This window comes from Excalfactoria chinensis, chromosome 1 (genome assembly GCF_039878825.1).
Source record: "Excalfactoria chinensis isolate bCotChi1 chromosome 1, bCotChi1.hap2, whole genome shotgun sequence".
Lineage (NCBI taxonomy): Eukaryota > Metazoa > Chordata > Aves > Galliformes > Phasianidae > Excalfactoria > Excalfactoria chinensis.
Window position 1 is genome coordinate 71224623 of NC_092825.1, and position 20252 is coordinate 71244874.

Below are 20252 nucleotides of genomic sequence, written 5' to 3' on the forward strand. Positions count from 1 at the left end.
CATTTGAAAAAACTATCTTTTAGCTAATGCAGCAGATGAAAATCTAGTATCTGGAATAAAGGGAGATAACTGATGAGCTTTTTCTTCAAGCTGGTCTGTAGAAGCGCTGAATAGTTAAGAGCTGTCTCTCAGCCCCATTCAGAAGTACTGAGGATTTGCAAATGGTACAGAAGTCCTTAGCAAATAATTTCTTTGCATTCAGATTAAAGAGAAAAATATATTTGTATTGCAGATATAATTGCCCGAGTTTCTGTACCAAGTACATCTCCCTCTTACTGTGACGTCTCACACTATAATCACTTATTGACAGGAAGGGAGAATTAACAGCAAAAAATGAAATTTCTACTATTTGTGGCTAAGATCTGAAGTGGGGAAAGCATGTGTAATGTCTTCAAAGACAATGCTAAATGCCTTGTGATAAATACTTTGTGTACGAGCAACTGTTTCAGTCAGTGTGGTGTTTTCTTGTATTAATGAGAATAACTTTCTATAAGTATATGAAGAAACAATGTAATGTTTATTATTTCTATAGCAATAACAGTCGGAAAATAGTGTTCTGTTGTGCTAGTAAGTTTTATTGTTTGCTACGTTGATACAATTAGTTATCTACTGGATAAGACTGGCTACAGAGAGGAAATGAGGCTTGCTCTATAAAGTTTTTCATCATATTACTCAACTCAAGATTACATCATTGAGCTTCTTCAAAATATTCACTCTGTACACTTCCGCAAGCTGCATTCACATTGAGAGGCAGAAGGGATGTAATGTTGTACTACTGTGCCATTGGGACACTGGAGTGCGATTGTAACTGTGGTTGTTTGTATGGCTGTACAGCAGCTGCACATGTCTTCCCATTTCTCTGTCTGAATGGAGTATCTTGTATTGCTTCTACATTTACCCTAGGCAGAAAAAGAAACACCAAGGTTGAACAGTACCAGACTTCAGTGAAATCAGAATCCAGGTTCTTCCTTCAAAACATACATGATTTCTCTGCCTCAAGTTCAGCACACTGCTGCAAAACATGAAGTCAAAGAGTAATGCCTCATAACCATAAATACAGCAAACAAAAGATAAATGAACTAGTCATGGATGAAATAAATAAATAAATAAATATTTTCAGGATTGTGGAGCTGGCATCTAAGCACACCAAAAATGGTAGTTATTTTTTTATTATTATCTTAGCTGTATGTATGAGTTTTGAACCACATTCAGAAAAATGACTTAGTCCAACTGCTTCTGAGCCATGTTTCTTGTTGCTTTTCATGCTAAGTAAATACACTGTTGTCTTTCTGGTTGTAATTTTTCATTCCTCCTCTCTCATCACCTCTCTAATTTGTATTTAGATGTCAATAATTTTAACATATGTTTTAATGATATAAAAACAAATACCCATGTCAAACTCTATCAGAGCCATTCATCTCTAACGGCAGCAAAGGACTGTGAGCTGCATTTTTGTACCTTGGATTATGTTCATGCTGACTCAAACAAGGAAAATTCAACATCACCAAATTACTTTAGGAAGTGTCAAAGACGTTTTCACTTTCTGAGGGAATCAGTGAGGAGGAAAAAAAACTTGATGCTCTGCAAAGTGATGCTGTGGTGGAGCCAAAAGTTCCCATTGCGTGAGAGAAAAAGTGGGCAAGGTAAAGTATGTGTGTTGGCAAATGAGGGAGGTGATTTTATTTTTTACCTCACAATGAGAAATAGGCACTTCCTTTTCACCCACACATCCGTTGACGTTCTTATACTGCAGTCTGGTACTTACTGGTCGACATTCCTCTTCCACACCTACCAAGTTAGAAAAATAACAGCAACAGTGTCTAACAATGCTAGCTAGCAATTGTTTCTGCGTGAATGTATTGCACTACAGTGACACTGCAGTGATTCCTAAAATTCCACAGAAGAACAGAGTTTCTCTTATTTTACTTTTCAATTATTTGCTTTAAAACTCTCTTGCCAACTAATATTTGCCTTTTCTCTGGTGCCTTCTGTTAGATGCCTCAATTTTAACAGAAAGTTCAGTACTACATTGGACAAGCTGATGTAAAAGAATGATGACACATCCAGAAAACCCAATAACGCAATAAGAGAAAAAATTAGCACCCTGGCTTGGCTACACCTGGAGCTGTCGCAAGAGAGATATTTCATTCACTTGATATGGTGCCCTTTAAGATGAATCAATGGGAGCAGCTCTCCAGATCACATTACAGATTGAAGTGAGTCATTGACTACAAGAGCTAATTATGGTATGCTAGGGAAGTACAGCCTGGTGTTCTACAAGACTCACTAGGATATTTCTAGGAATACCTTGGATGACAGACTCCTTAGTCTGTGCATATGGTTGGTATGGAGGCTTAAGCATCAGCACTTGGACTATAGGTCACAGTGTCTGAGTCTAGGTTTGCAGGGTTGTGATGACAGTTACCAGACAGTGAGTACCTACGGCCACTCAGGACCTTCATACTGATCAACCAGAGAGGGGATCAGGATGAGACTGTGGGTCTTACTCATGTTTGCCAGGGTACTAAGAATGTGCGTGTGTTTATGTGTATTTGCCTTTTAGGATATATGCTCAGCCTTGCAATTGCCTAGAGCTGGGAACATGGAGCACGAGCAGCCTTGCCTCTTTCAGGCTGCTAGCTTTTACAATACTTATTAGTCCTTGCATGTGGAGTGTATTTTGAAGGAAACTAATGTGGAGGAGGAAAAAAATATTACAGAACAATTACAGAGCTATTTCTGAACATATCTAAGTCTTGGTTAATAGAAATTTTGTCACTGTCCTCAGTGACACTTGAAATAATGTGATACATGTTTTTTTAGTACGTTTTGCTTTTAGTGATTACTAAGATCCGCCTGTTTAGCTTTATGCTATTATCTAACAAGAAATTAGAAAAAAAGTCTACGTTCTTTATGTGGGGAGCAGCAAAACAAAAAACAAGCAAACACAAAAGAACTCCATAGTTTCAGGGCTGCTGGAGTTGCAAATTCTCTTTGAGAGTTTCAATCACGTCACTTGATAAAACTTGTCCACATGGGAGAAATACACACTTGTATGTGCAGAACTGAAAATAATTGTTAGACTCAATGGTAGCTTCATTGACTTTTTAACCTTGACGTACTGACTTGTTCCCAAATTACTTTATTTCTCTTATTTACTTTTTCGTAGACTTTCTCCTTGGAAAGTCTGCTGCTTGTAACTTACAAAGACATATTCAATTGAGATCAGCTGAGAAAAGAGGTAAAAAGCAGATACAACAAATTTCTTAAGCAGGAAAACAAGGAATATCCTTTGCAAATAATGAAGTCCTTTGACACAAAAATGTAATGAGAAAATAAGCCTGTTCAATTATGCACTCCTAAATATTTAAAACCTGGAACAATGCACATGGCACCCTAATTACCTAAAATTTCCAAGTTATACCATACAAATGGAAACTGGTCCTTAAACAACCTTTGCTGAGACCACTCTAGACTATTATTTGAACTTGGGTGAAAAAATATTTGTCCAATTATTAACACCCTTTTTTGTGTTTGTGTGTGTGTGCAATATTTCACTTAACTTGATTTTGCCACTGCAAGGAGCTTTTAAATTATTATAAACATTAAATAAACATATTTATTGAGCTATGATCATTCAGAAGAGGCTTTCTTCTCTACACGACTGCAGTGATAGGCATTTTCAGTAAAACCCATTCACCCACACATCTTCTAAATCTTAAAGTATTTTTGTGAATAGGTAATTTTCAGCATTCCTTACTTGAAGCCTGGTAGACTAAAGCTCTCATCACTAGATTACCAGTTTATGAGTATATGCCCATTGATGACAATCTACCTCCATAGCATTTTACTTCTATAACTAAAGCCAGAACTCAGTGTTTGTACAGACAAGCAACGGCTGCAAACTCCGTAGAGTTTACTACCTTCACCAGGGGTGTTATTACATTGTATCTTTTATTTATTAACACATGCATAGAGCAAAAGAAAAAGAGATAATGGAGGACGGGCAAGATGTTGATATTCTGTCATTACAGGTAATGTCATTTTTTATTTTTTCATTTTTAATGTGCTGCAGGTTTTGAGTGTTGTTTTATTGTTAATATTATTACTACTAAAAAAGGAGAAAACTGAGATATTATCTTATAAAAAAAAGGAATCAGAGATACACTGTAGAAATGAGAGCCTACCCTTCCTCACATAAGGAAGACTCTTGTAGAAGTTTGACTGCCATTTAATGCGTTAGTTAAGAGTTTCAGGACTGACTCCTTAACTGCAGAACTTAAGATGCAAGCAAGTGGTTCAATAGGCATGAACCTTTGACAAGCATCTGTTTCCAACATTTTTTTTTTATTAGAATATTAAAATACAAACAAACAAACAAACAAAAAAACACATTATAATTACTTTTCTTACACCAGCTCATTCTGTTCTTTTCAGTTCATTGATTATTCATAAAGTCTTTGACCCAGTTTATGTGACATGGCAACCTGCATATCTGTAACTGTTCCATTTCTCTTTAGGTAAACAATAAAATATTACATTCATAATTAACAAGTGCATAATGGTATATATTGAAATGCAGAGGGTATCTGTTTCTTTCAAAGTGCTTGTGAATATTGTCAAAACACATGTTCTAGAGTAAAAAAGCATGACAGCAGTATCCATAGGGGCACAGGGGTGCCTACATTTCTTAGCTCTCCTTACCCAATAGCTTATGTTCTCTACAATTTCCAGTCAAGACTTTTGGATTGTTTACTTACATGTGTCACAGCAGGTATTGCCTAGTTTTGCAATTCTCCCCTGAAACAAGAATATAAATATAAAAATATAAATGTTTTGAGTCAAGAGATACATATTTGTTCTGCTGAAAGTCTATGAACGGATGTTTGAAACAGTGTCTTAGGCAAAATAAATTGTATTCCTATAAATATATAAAAATATAAATATACAGTAGTAATCAATCTCATTTTAATGTACTCAAAGGTGCTGAACATGTGACTACATTTGTTGATAAAAGGCTAGAAATAACTAACTGTATTAACAAGTTCAGTGCTTAAAAATATTCCTTTCACTTTAGCTAATAGTAGAAGTTTCTTAAAGATATTGATTACAGATCAATTTCTAGGAACCGAAATGACAAAACACAGAGTACTTAAATCTTCACTTAAATAATTTCTTTTTTCTTTCTTCTTTTTCTTTTTTTTTTTCTTTCTTTTTTTTTTTTTTTTTTTTTTTTTCCGGTGGCTGTTGTGATTGGTTGCACTTTTCTGCTTGTTTATTTCTTGTTTGCTTGTTTGTTTGCAGGGTACAGGTGCAGGATGGGGGAAATGTTTTTATGTAGACTATTTCACAACAGCTGCAAATGTACAGGGCAGTCAGCATAAAATATTACATGTCGATTAAATTTTAAAAGCCAAAAATATTTCTTCTTTTTTCAGTAACATTATGTAAGTTAAAAATTAAGAATATTTATACTATAACATGATGCAAATGTTGCACTGAACACCTGAACTTACATGCAATACTTTGGAGGATATTTTGTTAAAAACAACAACAAAAGCACTAAACTTACTATAACAAGACAAAAACCCACTAATTTTACAGATGATTTAGTGGGGCTTTGTTGATGTTGTTGTTTTACAGGGGAAGAGAATAAATGCTAGGATGTTCTGGATGTTGTGATAACACCACACCTGCAACATAATCCATCATTATTATTCAAGAAATAAACAAGGAGAAAAGTGCAACCAATCACAACAGCCACACACACACACACACAAAAAAAAAAAAAAAAAAAAAAAAAAAAAAAAAGTCCAATTTGACTGTTGCTCAGGATACTGAACTGAAAATATTGTGAGAACAATAATTTTCTTGGTTTTACTGCTTCATATAAAAACTCTTATGGAATTACTGCACCTCCCCAGCAGTAGACTCTCACATAAAACAAGCATTTATTTTAAAATAAAGGAAAAGGAAACTTACAGTTTTCTGAATTTCTAAGTAAGTTCAAATTCAGTTTAGCCAAGGTGCATTGAGAGAACTGGAGTTTCCTATCCCTAATACACATAAGGTACTTACACACAGAATAATAAACATGACAAAGTCTATTGGGAAACCTAGAAACAGGATCCACTTCACTACTTACACCTTCAGCCAAACATCTTCTGGGATCAAATGGAGGACAGCCAGTGATTCTCCTTTCCCAGATAAATTCCCCTTTCTCATTTATTTTACAGAAGTGACTATCACAGCCATCCTGAAGTGATTCATTTGGCTGGAAAGATTTAAGAACTGTTAGCTTTTTACTAAAACATAGGACAGTAAGTTTTCAGGATACTGTACAACCTGACTATTCCTTTATTAATATTCAAGTAATATACCATATTCAGGTAATACACCATGGTGGGAAAGCTTATAAAACATGGCAGTCTCCATTAAGCTATAGTTTTCCAAAAATAATTATTTACTCTCATAACAGTTCTGAATACATCCCAGTGAAGACTGCCAAATCTGACCTTTTTTAGCTCTTACCAGAGAAGGAACTTCCATTAATGTAAAGGAGAAACAAATTGTCTTTACATGCATATTTAACTGCTGGCTGAGTGAGAAGCTTCTTTAATTAGATAACATAAACACACACAAAGAACTCTCCTTATAAAAAAACTTAAATTAGAAATGGAATAAAAGTAGATGTTGAATGTTGTTCCTTGTAACAAAATGACTGTTTTTTAGCAGAATAATATCCACTCCTGTTTAAGAAACTATCAAGCTGGGAAATTTTTTTGAGATTTACATTTTCAGCTTAAATTATCCATCCATTTCAAAGGAGGCTTTAAATTTCTGCTAGGTAGCTGTTCGAGTTCCTATTCAAGTTAAAGTTATTTAATAATATTCAATCTTCTAGATGTATCAGATTGTCCTTCTCTAATTCACTGTGTTGTGAACTCTTCATTTTCTTCTATAAACAATAACAAAAAAACTTCTCCCTCAGAGAACATTCCGGGATATAAAAGAAAAGGTATTAATGATGCTTTACTGACTAACAAAAAGAGAAGCAAAATAAACTTTCCTTGTAGCTCCAAGAAGGCTGTGCTACATATACATTAACTCTTAAGCAAAAGAAATAGTGCTTTTAACTTACCTGAAGGTATCGAAACCTTCCATCTCTCAGTCTGATACCACATGAAGTTGGCACACATTTTCCACAGCAAGAACCAGAGATTTCCTGCCTTCTGTAATTCTAGAAGGCAAAGAACTTCACATGAAATTGTTTCCAATCTAATTAATTGGATGCTTTTGTTTTATAAAGGCTGGTATTAATCTTTGTACTGATTTATAATAAATATGGAAAGAAGTTTATTTCCAATTACAAAGTCTCCTGTGCCCACTAAATTAAATATTCTGTGACTATAACTGTTGCAAGATAAGGTTCACCAACCAAGAAGTGATAGCAGGAGGAAACAAATTGATTAAAATATTCTGAGAGGTGTGCAATTCACATTTGTGGTGGGTAAGAACTTTTACATAGAGCTAATAAATATTTTTCTCCATAAGGCCATTTTTCTCCATTAAACTAAGAGGGAAGAAAACCTCTTACATTGGACAGGGAAATGGAAGATTAAGGCTAAGATGGAAATTATGGACTATGAAAAGAAAGCGAGTAACAGAGAGGTTGCAGTATCATAAAATGAAAAAGAAGGAAAGAAGAAGGGAATAATGGAGCCTGAAAAAATGGCAAAAAAAGGATAAAACAGCAGCAGGGAAAGGAGCATGGAAAAACAAGCAGAACTAGATGGTTAGAACACAATGGGTATAATGGTAAGTGAAAAATAAAACAGAGAAACTGAGTTAAGATATGAAGTGTCCCACAGCCATGTCTCTACATGGCTACTACATATAACAAACAGCTGCTTATGATGAGCTGAATTTTTTTTAAGACAACAAACACTTTCTGGTTAAATGAAAGCACGCATGTTATCCATATGTATTATTATAGAAAATAATTTGGGTAGAGTGGGGTGTTAATATTAAACCACTAGAAGAAAACTAATTAGGCAATTTTGCTCTACCAGCAAAAACGTAAGCACTTATGGCAGGCCATAAACAAAAAATGCATGAACCCTGAAGAACAGAATACACTGCAGTTGGCTGTATTTCAATGACCAGTGCACTAACTTTCATAGCTTCAAGATACAGTAGAAAGCAAGTGCTCCTGAGACAGTACATACTCTACCCCATGATTTTGTCCATTATGGGGAGGAATTGCTTTTAATCTAGGTATATTACAAAACTAGTGACTGAGACAGAAAGGATCCAAAGCAAGTGTATAAATGTTATGGTTTTATAATTTGGTTGGTGTTGGTATTCCACATCAAAACATCATGTAGGATAATGGGAGTTAAGGGGACAAGTTTTTTTTCTGTGGACTGCCTTAAATGGGCATGTGGGGAGCGGCACCGGAGGGGAGGTCGGGAAGGGGACGGGGTTTTCTGCCTGGCGCCGAGACAGCGTGGTCGGAGCTTCCCGCCTCCTGCAGCCCGTCGGTGAGATTGGGATTTGGTTTTCTCATTGTTGAATGAGAACTCTCCTGGGAGTACTGATTGATGCACGGCTGAACATGAGCCGACAGTGTGCCCGGGTGGCCAAGAAGGCCAACGGCATCCTGGCTTGCATCAAAAACAGTGTTACTAGCAGGAACAGGGAGGTAATTGTCCCCCTGTACTCGGCATTGGTGCGGCCGCACATTGAGTACTATGTCCAGTTTTGGGCCCCTCACTGCAAGAAAGACATTGAGGCCCTGGAACGTGTTCAGAGGAGGGCTACAAAGCTGGTGAGGGGTCTGGAGCACAGACCTTATGAGGAGCGGCTGAGGGAACTGGGATTGTTCAGCCTGGAGAAGAGGAGGCTCAGGGGAGACCTTATAGCTCTCTATAACTTCCTGAAGGGAGGCTGTGGTGAGCTGGGGGGCAGCCTTTTCTCTCGTATAGACAGTGATAGAACTAGAGGGAATGGTTACAAGCTACGACAGGGGAGGTTCAGGCTGGACATTAGGAAGTATTTCTTCTCAGAAAGGGTAGTCAGGCATTGGAATGCACTGCCCAGGGAGGTGGTAGAGTCACTGACCATGGGAGTGTTCAAGAAACGTTTGGATGTTGCGTTGAGGAATATGGTTTAGCTGGGAAGTATTGGTAATGGTTGGACTAGATGATCTTCTAGGTCTTTTCCAACCTGAAAAATTCTGTGATTCTGTGATTCTGTGAAACTCTCTCGTTGTTGTTTAGTGTTACTGCGTTTATTAAACTGCCGTTCGTTCTCAGATCATCCTTTCTTCATTTTTTTTTTTTCCTCCTAGACCCATTCACGGTCTCCCTTCCCGTCCCCTCTCCCGGAGCGCACGTGGCCGGGCCACACCGCGCCGCACCGCACCGCGCTGTTAGGGAAGAGAGGTACTTTTGTTCCTGCTCCCCTGGGTTTGTTCCCTTGTCATGAGGGAGCTCTAGAGAGAACCCTGTGACAATAAATTCCACTGGCCTTAGAGTGATGAAAATATTCCATTAATTTGCTTTATTTGAATTTGGTTTCCCTCAAGTTGTAGTATAATTACTATGGCTACAATGGGACACATATATTTAGACCTGTAAACTACCTTGGGTAGGTGTGCGTCTCCTAAACACAATTTCACAGTGTTTAATAATCCCAACTGGAAATACCTCTTTCTTCAGTTTTAATTTTTGTTCTTTGTCCAGTCTTCAGTCTGAATTTTTGAGTCAGGTTGTAGGAAGGCTCTGTTTGGTAATCATATGGATGTTGAAAGGGGCAAGAGTGCAACACTTCTCTTCCTGATTTTACCATGTATTTTATTGATTCTCCTACCTTTAATTTTTACAGCTAGCATTGAAAAGGAAGAATTCTTGTTTTTGCATGTCTGTGTGGGAACACACACATGCACACTTTATTGTTCACTGGTGCATTCTAGACTTCAAAAAGACCAGTGAAACTGATAGAGATAATCATTTCAAGTTACTACTAGGTTCATATAGTCATAGGAAAGCCCCAACGAAAGAAGATTCTGACTGACCTGTCAGTTCCTGGATGGTGAGAGATAATGTAGGAAAGGACACTATAGCAGTTATAGCGCTTTCTATAACAGTGATTTCTAATACCTCATTTTGCCCAAAAGGTAAGTAGCCTAAATTGTACAAAACAACCTGGTATACACAACAAAGATTTTTTCATCAGACACTCTTAATCAAAGCATGCAGAATATTTGCACTTACTGTTGGGCATGGTTCACAGCTAAACTTCGTACATGTTAGACTGTATCTCTGAGAAGACACTGACTGGAGGGAGCAGATGCATGTTGTGCATTGATCCACCATCATGCGTTTCCATGGCTGAAACATTAGAAATAGCTTGTAAAAGTCAGAGTGTGTCTCTTGAGCAAAACTCAAACAAATGAGCAATTTTATCTATGTCAAATATCTTTCATTAAGCAAAGTTCTTCATGTGTTTGCAAGAGAAAGCAAATCAATGTGCTCACTTACCAGAGATCCAAATTTTACATACCCCAACAAGCAGTAAAGCAGAAGCATATTTTTCTAGTAAATCATTTAGAATTTTGTAATTTCCAAAATGGCATTGTTATTTCTTTCTTAATTACAGAGCTAGCAAGGAAAAAAGGAATTCCTAAAAACAGTAAGAATTTTGTCATTACTATGTGTTAGGTGGTTCCCACCAGTTCATTCTTCTCAAGTGCTGTGAGTCAGTCCACCAACAATTTTTTGTTCTTGAGCCATCACAACCATTTATAAATACAAATTGCTAGTTATTGTTTCTATTTAAAGAACAAAACAAACAAACAAACAAAACTACTTGGAATCCCTGGAGGCTTAAAAGTTTAAAAATGGCAAGAGTAGAAGGATAAAAAAACAAATAAAAAGCAGCTACAAAATGATGAACTGGCTTCCTCACAGTTGCAAGAAAACAGTGACTGATTTGGCAGAGAAGTTTTTTGCAGCACTGCGCTTTCTTAATCCCATCACCTTTTTCAAAGCAAGCTAAAATTATGTTATAACAGAGTGGAAAATGCCACAATACTAGATAAGGAAAGAACAGGATATAGAGTTAATAACTGGATTAAAAAAATTCTACATCCAAATTCTTTCTGCCTCCAAAGAGCATAGCCTTCCATTTTAACCTCAGAATAATAAACTCCTTTGGCTAAGTGGACAAAATTGGTGGAGCGCATAAAAGACTGCACAAAGAACATCTGAAAACTAATAAAAAGACACCAAATATTGCATGACAAAACCTTTCAGTAGGCTTCAAAATGGAATGTACACTACATGTAACCATAATTTCTTTTTTTTTTTTTTTTTCTTCCACACAAGGAACAAACAGAGGAAAACTAAGAAGTCAGCCAGAGCAACTGTGTAAATGTAATGGGTTTAGGGGTAGTTCTGAGCACACATCTGAGCACCCCCACATACCCACTGAAGAACAAATGTTTTGAATAAAAAATATTAATTACATTCTTTCTCTAGACCTCAGCACAACAGCTGTCTTTAGAACAGTGAATTTTAATAGAGCACCAACAAAAGAAATGTCTTATTTTTGGTTCGTAGAGGTCTAGGAAAAAGATCCTCCATGAACAATCTGATGGAGGTTGTAATTCTGATGGGAAGATACCAGTATTTTAATAATTTATCTTTAAATTCCAATATAAGATCCTTCACTTTTACCATTTTAACCTTCTAATACAAAAATCTAGAGAGTTGAAAGAACTTAATGGATGCACATATGAAGACACATGGGTGTAGAATCATAGAATCACTCAGGTTGGAAAAGATCTCAAAGATCAAGTCCAACCACAGCCTAACCATAGTACCCTAACTCTAACAACCCTCTGCTAAATCATATCTCTGAGCACCACATCCAAACAGCTCTTCAACACATCCAGGGATGGTGACTCAACCACCTCCCTGGGGAGCCTATTCCAGTGTTAAACTACCCTTTCTGTAAAGTGTTTCCTAACGTCCAACCTAAATTTACCTTGGCACAACTTGAGGCCATTTCCCCTGCCCAGGATCTCATTAAACCTGGCACTGAGCACTTCCAGGGATGAGATATCCTTCTCTCTGCAACCTATTCCACTATCTTGCCACCCTCTGAGTAAAAATTTTTTTCCTAAAGTCTAACCTAAATCTCACCTCTTTTACTGTAAAATCAGTGACTGAATTGGCAGAGAACTTTTTTGCAGTGCTGTGCTTTCTTAATCCCATCACCTTTTTCAAAACAAGCTAAAATGAAGTTAAAACAGAGTGGAAAATGCCACACTACTAGACAAGAAAGAACAGGATGTAGAGTTAATAACCCCTACTTTCAGTTAAATTTAGTAAATTACCATTCCTCCTCAGATCGTTACCACTGTGTTTTCTCTTTGTTAAAACTATCTGCTCACTCTCTTCCCTTCCCCCTCTCCCGGAGCACTCGCGCTGGCCAGGTCGGGTCGCAGAAAACCCCTTCCTCTTTTTTTCCCTTTGCTCCCTTGTCTCTCCTCTTTTCTTTTCCCGGGGCCTGTGTACCCCCCCGGCCGGCCCCACCCCGTTACAGACTTACATCTAGGGGTAACCCTGTGACAAAAAGAACATAGTCATTAAACAAATTGTAATTTAAGATCCACAAAATACTTTCATCCTTTTTTCCATTAGGAAGTCCATGTTGTCTAGACAGCTTCCAAAATTCTTATCTCCACTCACATTTCACACTCTTTTTCATGCTTTGCTGAATGCTAGGTGCCTGATACAGTGCAAAAGGAAAAGCACAAAAGTAATAGGGCAGCTGGGGCCTACATCAGAAACCCTCAAAATCTTTCACAGACTGTGTTTGGTAAAATGGTTAATTGTCAGCAAGACAAATGATACATTTTAAAATCTGAATTCTAAAAAGAAAAGTTTTTATAGAAATCTAAATAGCGAACAAAAATGAATCAAAATGTAATCGTGCCACATTATGAATTCATGATAATTTAGGAAATTTTATTAAGATAGGATTTTTATTTTTTTTCAATATTTGAGAAGTTTAAAGATTTTACTTTTTATCTTCAAAATACGGAAATTACTGCTTTATGTTCAAAATAAGAGCTTTTCCAAAAAATTCTTATGTTGTACTTAAAATGTTTTTATATATTTGTGTATGGGAAATTGGTAATCACAGCCGGAACCTCTGATTAATCTGCTGAGGCAAGTGTTGGGTCAGCTGTGGGAGCACAAGTGAGAGTAATTTAGCTGCACTCCCGGAAGGGGTGGAGCTTGACTCCACCTCCTCCAGACCTCATTTAAGGGCTGACCACCACTAAGGCAGCATCTCTTGGAGATCACTCCCTGGTGGAGATTGTCTCAGCATTTCCCAGTGAAGGCATCCATATTGTTGAGTTTTCCTCATAAATAATCTTTTGAATATCTGTCACCACCTTTGTATCATTTTACCATACAACTTGAAAATACAATAAGGACTGACAAATCAGGCAAATGTTTTGTTAGAAGGAAAAAAAAATTATCTGTTCATCAAATAACAGCATGCAACTGGAAAGATACCTTTTTCTTGCAACGTGGAATTTTATATCTAAACTTATACCTACACAATTATGACAATGGGTGACATGAGTTGGCAATTGTACCAGATAATACCCTCTACAAGTAAGTTGTTTTTTGTTTTTTTTTATGAAAGGCAATTTCTTCATTTCACAACATACTGTAGAGGAGACAAATAGTGGAATCAAAGAGAAAGCAGTCTATTTCAGATTTAACCACTTTAAAACATTTCCTGCAGTGTTCAGATTGAAAGGCATAGTTATTCTTTGGATTTAATTCTATGGGACAGTTATACTTACAGAATGATGGAGGTTGAATGGAATAGACTCTAACAAAATGAAAAAGTTACACCTACTAGATATGAAAAATATCTAAAATGGAAGCAGTAGATGGAGAGAGGTGCTGTCTGTTCAAGAGAACCCAGAGTTTTGTTCCTTGAGTCCAGAGAGACTTGTACTTTATCAATATATCTTATCAATAAATGGGAAAAAAAAAAAAAAAAAAAAAAAAGGAACATATATGTTAAAAGTTAGGTTAAATGAATAAAGGACACCTGTTTCCCTTGGGATGCTGAGAAAGCTGTATACACCAGAGGTGATACCAGAACATGGATTTAGGGAAATAATGGCTTATTGTTAGGGCTCTCCAAAGATAAATTCTGCATAAGTGAGATCATATGCTTAACCACAATCCTTCCTACTGTCATGGACTCAGTAAAACACTTTTTTACCTATCCACTAAGTATATAGTTGAGACAAAAACTTCCTCTGAGCAGAGGATTTGAAATAGCACAGAAGGCAAGCAGGAGGAGCTCAGCTTTCCTTTTCCTGCTACTAGCAAAGGAGAGAGAGTCCTCCTTCCACACAGGTGGAACAAGAGCCTCTATCCTTTTTTTACTCATTTTCATTCTCTAGGTAGAACACAGGAAGCATTCCCTTCCCTGAAGTTGATAAGAATCACCTTAGAGATTATCCCTCACAGGCAGTTTCCTGTGTGTCTGGTAGCCTGCAAGTCATTACACAATGCAAACTAACACAGTTTGTAAGCACTTTTTTTTTTTTTTTTTCCAAACATCCTTTCAAGATAAGAAAACTCAACTTTTCCCTATTTTGCAGAGATGCTCACTGTCATACAAGAACATTTGTGGCAGGGTCAAGACCCGGATGTGCACATGCTGAGCTCCTATGACTGCTTTTGGTACAACATCTCACTGGTAAGGACTCTGGCTGAGAAAATCTGCCCTGTGCATTCAAGTGTATTTGAGCAAGTCTGCTTTCTTCAAAAGCTCTTTCAAGTATTATTACTACAGGAAAAGGAAGCTTGTCTTACCCCAATAATTGTGCCATTCAAAGGACAACCATTCACAGGTACTGAAAGAGATGATAACATTCCATTTACTGTACTGTTACTTGAACTTAATAAACCAGAAGCGTACATTCTTTACTCATTAAAGTTCCAACTGAGGACATTTAAATCCAGATTCAGTGAAAATAAATACAATCCTACCCTCTTACATTATAATTTGAAAAGTAACTTCGTCAGTTATACTGATCTCCACATCCAAATATCCACTGCCTCCAAGTATCCCTTGATGAGTTGTTGTTTGCTTTTTCTTTTCATACCCTTTTCTTAAATTTATTTATTATGTAGATTTTCCCCTCCATTTCAATTCTTGCAATCTCAGAAAACATGCTCAAAAGTTTTCAGCAAGTTACTGCACTTATTTCTCTTCCTTCTCCCACTGAAGTTCCTCCCTGTGCAGTTGTCCCAAATACCTGTCAATTAAATATGACTGAGAGTCTTCCCAGACTGTGTCCAAACAGCCAAATCTTTCAATATCTATTTTTGATCTAAGTATATGTTAGTAAATGGACACAGCTATAACACTCAGAGATATCCAGAAGGTATAATGGCTACATGGAAACTCCTTGTTCATAAGGAGTAACAACACAGCTGTTGGCAACAGCATTGCACCTTTCTAGGTCAAAAGCATGTCAAGACCTTGTAATAACTGCTTAACAATGCAAGGAAGTGCTGTTGAGACATAGCCTGGCATGTCTCTCTTGGTGACAACAGAAATTAGTTCAAAAGAAGACTGAGAACACTGCTTAGAAAGAGAAAGTAACAGCAGCAGGAGCAACTGTCAATGTTTAAATCATGCAGGACAGCTTCAAAGTGATATTACACTTGCATAGGATACACTTTCGAAATTGCCACTGTAAAACAGGAGATTGGCACATGAGATAATTCTTCACTGATTTCATTTGTCATACATAAGGCCTTACCACATCTGCATGAAGGACAGCAGTCTATTACTTGGTCACAGCGTAATTCAGTTCCATTTGGACAGTCAGGTATATCCATCTGAGAGCAGGACAGATTCCTTTTCTGAACAAAAACCTCATCATTCACTTGGACACACTCATTAATTATGCACTTATTGAAGGGGGATCGCCACTCCGTGCCAACCTGACAAGAAATTGTCAAAGGATTAAATATGGACAGCAGTTTTTGTGCCACCAAACAAAGAGAAGGGCACCTCAGTCAATTTGATAGTTTTCAGAATATACATCCACTGCTTTGGGAACAACCTGTCACTCAAAAGCTCTTCACAGGATCATACTGTGACTATCTGCTTACAAAATGGTCTTCTGCTTGGTTTGTAGGGTACAGGATTTACAAGGAAGAAATGAAAGGGGCAGGTGAAATAATGTGTGAAGAAGAAAAGGCATGTTTACATAGATTTAAATTTACATTTGTTCCTGGTAGCTGGTTGTGTTGCACCACTCAGCTGCCAAGCTGGCCATCTTTCCACTGGAACCTACTGCAAATCAGCTTCACTAAGCCTAAAAGGGGCTTTGACAACAAACTCTTGAGGAGAAAAAACTTGCAAACATAGGAGAGACCACATCCTGTTGATGTTCCCTGCCGATTATTATCATCCGTGAGTCAGATAAAGCAGGTCATGGGAAGAGATAGCCAGAAAGAAAATGCTGCCCTAGTTCAGTGCCACACAGAGTGGATTACTGCTTTGAGGCAGGATGCTTCCACATTTCATGCACTTTGAATACACTTCAAGAAAAGTGATGCAAGAGGTTGGAACTAGGCGACCCTTAAGGTCACTTTCAAGCCAAGCCATTCTGTGAGAATCAGACCCTTCCCAAGGAGTCAAACATCATTGCTCATAAAGTTCCTGAATATTCTTCCTTCTCCTGTTTGTTTGTTCTTTCTTTGCTGATGAAAGACTACACAACAAGAACAACAGTGTATAAGTATCTGCAACTCCATTTACACAACAGAACCCAGTAATACATAGCAGGATGTGGGGGAAAAAAAAAAAAAAAAAAAAAAAGAAAAAAGAAAGAAAAAAAAAAAGGCCTTCTGAGGGCTTTATTTATGATGCAGAGAAAAATATTGATCCAGATTGTGAAATGCCTTTGATGAAATCAGGGAAGTAGCAGACAACAAAATGATACATTTACATTTTTAAAAGAACAGAAGCAAACTGCCTTTGTAAAGAGGTAATTTAAAAGTTAATACCAAATATATGAAAGTGATATGTAACTTTAAGCACAAACATGCTGCAGTGAATAAGAGGGAAAAAAAAAAAAAAAAAAAAAAGCCCATTTAACCTACTGTTCCTGCCTTCATCAAATCCAAATTTCTGTGTAAGATTAAGTAATTTAAAGCTACAAGGGACGGCAATGGTTTGTCAATGCTGGTTAGTTGGACTGGGGACAGAATAAACTGAAGGAATTTAAACATAAATAAAGAGTAAAGAAAGAAAATATTGACCTAGTTTTCTAGAGTGATAGAGTGTCTGCAGAATATTCCGAATGGCTAGTTGCATGTATTTATTTCCCATTATTCATCTTTTTGGAAAGGACACAAAGAAATACTAAAGGCAGAGACATTGTTGAAAGTAAGCTGTTAGTTTGAATGAAGAAGTGTGCCTAGTCAACCGCAGACTGAGTTGACATTCAGCCTTTATTTTCAGTAAATACATGCAATTAATATTTCTATCCACATTCAGCTCCTGATATTCGGATATTTCAACTCATATAAAATAGGATATACTATTTGAACAGAACCATAGAATTCAAGCAATTAGATATCCAATCTACACACAATCCACCATTATTAGGATAATTTAAACAGATTTTCTACTGTCAGAGAAGTATATTTTTTCATTAAAATTCTTTTGAACTATGACTTGTGAAATCATGAATTTTATGTATATATATATATATTTCTTCCTTAGAACCTGAAATGGGATGGGGGGAGGGTTTGCTTGTTAGCAGAATGAAGTAAGTAACAAGCCCAGTACCAACTAGCTTTCGGCACTGCCTACCTTTCAAGAAAAGTAACTTTGCCTCCTTCTGTGGGACAGGGAGCTCATTTTAGAAGAGGAAGAATCCTCCCCAGTATCATCTCACCTCATATAAATGAGGATCTGCATCACCCCGAGACCAGAATGGTTGCTCCTCACAGGCAGTTTTCTGGCAATGCCCACAGCACTCCCCGTCTTGAACAATATAGCTATATCCCTGAAGGAGAAAAGAAAAACACAGATCGATCAAAGAAGAGAAGAAAATGAGAAGAAAAAATAAAAAAGCAGAGTTGAAGGCTTAATGTTAACAACTTTTTAAGGAAAGAGGATTTTTAAAACAGAACTGTAAGGCTGTACACTGATATTACAAATAAGAAATCCACCACTCAGAAAAATGTATGTGAATACAAATAATCCAATTTTGAAAAATCAAACAAAAAATCTCTTTGAGAATCACTACATGAAAACATCTGTTATTAGACATAACTGATAGGAAAAAAAAAAAAGTGGGAAACATTTGTTTTTGAAAGTATTTGTATACACACACACACATACACACATATACACACCAATAATACAAAAGAAAATACAAGATGAAAATTGTTCTACTGGAACTATGGATATAAGATAGCACATTCATTTCTCCAGCTCTGAGACTTAAAGGCTAGAATTCAGTCTGAGGTCGGAGTGGATATGCATACTAAGGACAGTGCTAGTGCACTAATTTAAATGTTACTCACCCGAGGGCAGAATGTGTTACATATTTTGTCATGACATTCCACCATCTGTAATCCTGTAATATCATCTCTCATAGTAGTGCAAGAACATTCCTTGCAGCCATTTTTCCAGGTTTTCCCGATGGGGTAAACAATGTTGTTGTGCACACACACCTATTGAATGCAGCAGTTAATATATGAAAGAACACACTGGTACTGTAAGGATACACTTAGTTCTAAAAGGCTGTTTATTAACACATTAAACCTACCATAAGTTGTATGTCATATTTGAAAGCCACTGGATATGCTACAAATCTCAAAACTGAAATCATTCTGTTGAGGAAAGGAACATAAGTGCAGCTCAAGCAGCTGTTTTATAATGAATGAATTGGAGATTTTTAATTGTATTCAGAGGCAAATAATGACTCAGTTCAAGGGCTGACTGGGTTTCACTGGAAATATAATGGGACCCAGTATGTAGAGACAATAAACAATGAATCCTGTAGAATATGTCACACACACACAAAACTTCTGTCAGCTGTCTCATCTGATATAAAAATATACTATGGCAAGCTACATGTAGTAATTCTCTTTTATCAACCTTAAAACATCACAGCAACCACAAAAGTAGTGTTATCATTTATATTGCACTCTCTCTGAGTAAATTTTACAGCATACTATTAAAGAAATGTGTCCGTTAATTTTATAGACACAGAAATTGATTCAAGGAACAACAAAATGACTTATGTAAGGTCTTGAACTACGTATGAACAGAAAGAAAATAAAGCTTACTTCTCCTGAGCTGCAAGACATTCTAACCTTATGTTAAGCTGGTAAGTAACTCCAGTGAACAGGCTTAATACCCCTGAAATCTCTCTTCTAAGCAACCTTATCTTAAATATTAATATATCATAATACTTAATGAAAGACTGACAACATTAGGGGAAAAAAAGTATCCTAGTGAAACTTTAACCAAGCCAGATACCAATTTGGAAAAATAAAGTAAAATATACTTCACACGAGATACCATTCCTCCTCAGAGAAAAGTAATCAAAGAACAGAAGAAGTCTAGATCTAGGTTGATGTAAATATGTCAATAAAGTCAGTATACAATTGAAAATATAAAATTCTAAAGTACAGTAAGTACTAAGCCAAAAGTACACGACTCTTATCCAGAAATAAACCAGAAATTTCAAAAAGACCTCTAAAATTTCATACATAGTATATATGGATTTGATATATATATATGTGGATATAATATTTATATATATTGATGGATTATATATATGTATAAATATATTCAAGCATGTATTATCATCTGAATTTCTCAAAGTCACAAAAATTGAATGATTACATCATAATAAAATTACTGTAATAAACAGCTACATTATGTTTCAAGGGTGTACTTTTCTCACACACACAAATGAAAAATGCCTGTGTATCACTTTCCAGTAGCCTGTTTGGGGTTTTATTTATATCTACCCACTGCCTTCGGTGCTGTCACTTCACACATGTGTGCCTCCGGTGGCGCAGCGGTAAAATTCCCGTTTGCAACACCAGGGGGCCCGGGTTCGAATCCCCCCCTGTGGAGCAGGGGGTAGAAGTGCCGCTCTG

General features: G+C 36.7%; 1 protein-coding gene across 2 annotated transcripts in view; it reads right to left on the minus strand.

The window, feature by feature from the left end:
• Window positions 1-497: 497 nt before the first annotated feature.
• Window positions 498-20252, minus strand: part of VWF (von Willebrand factor) — a 129191-nt gene continuing 109436 nt past the window's right edge. For both annotated transcript variants that reach the window (XM_072352115.1, XM_072352106.1), the window contains exons 43-52: window positions 18663-18812; window positions 18029-18139; window positions 15878-16061; window positions 14922-14962; window positions 10278-10394; window positions 7142-7240; window positions 6146-6274; window positions 4761-4800; window positions 1691-1788; window positions 498-899 (exon numbers count right to left, since the gene is read on the minus strand). In XM_072352115.1, the coding sequence (XP_072208216.1) occupies window positions 711-899; window positions 1691-1788; window positions 4761-4800; window positions 6146-6274; window positions 7142-7240; window positions 10278-10394; window positions 14922-14962; window positions 15878-16061; window positions 18029-18139; window positions 18663-18812 (1158 nt within the window). In that variant the 3' untranslated portion in view covers window positions 498-710. The remainder of the gene's footprint in view (window positions 900-1690; window positions 1789-4760; window positions 4801-6145; window positions 6275-7141; window positions 7241-10277; window positions 10395-14921; window positions 14963-15877; window positions 16062-18028; window positions 18140-18662; window positions 18813-20252) is intronic.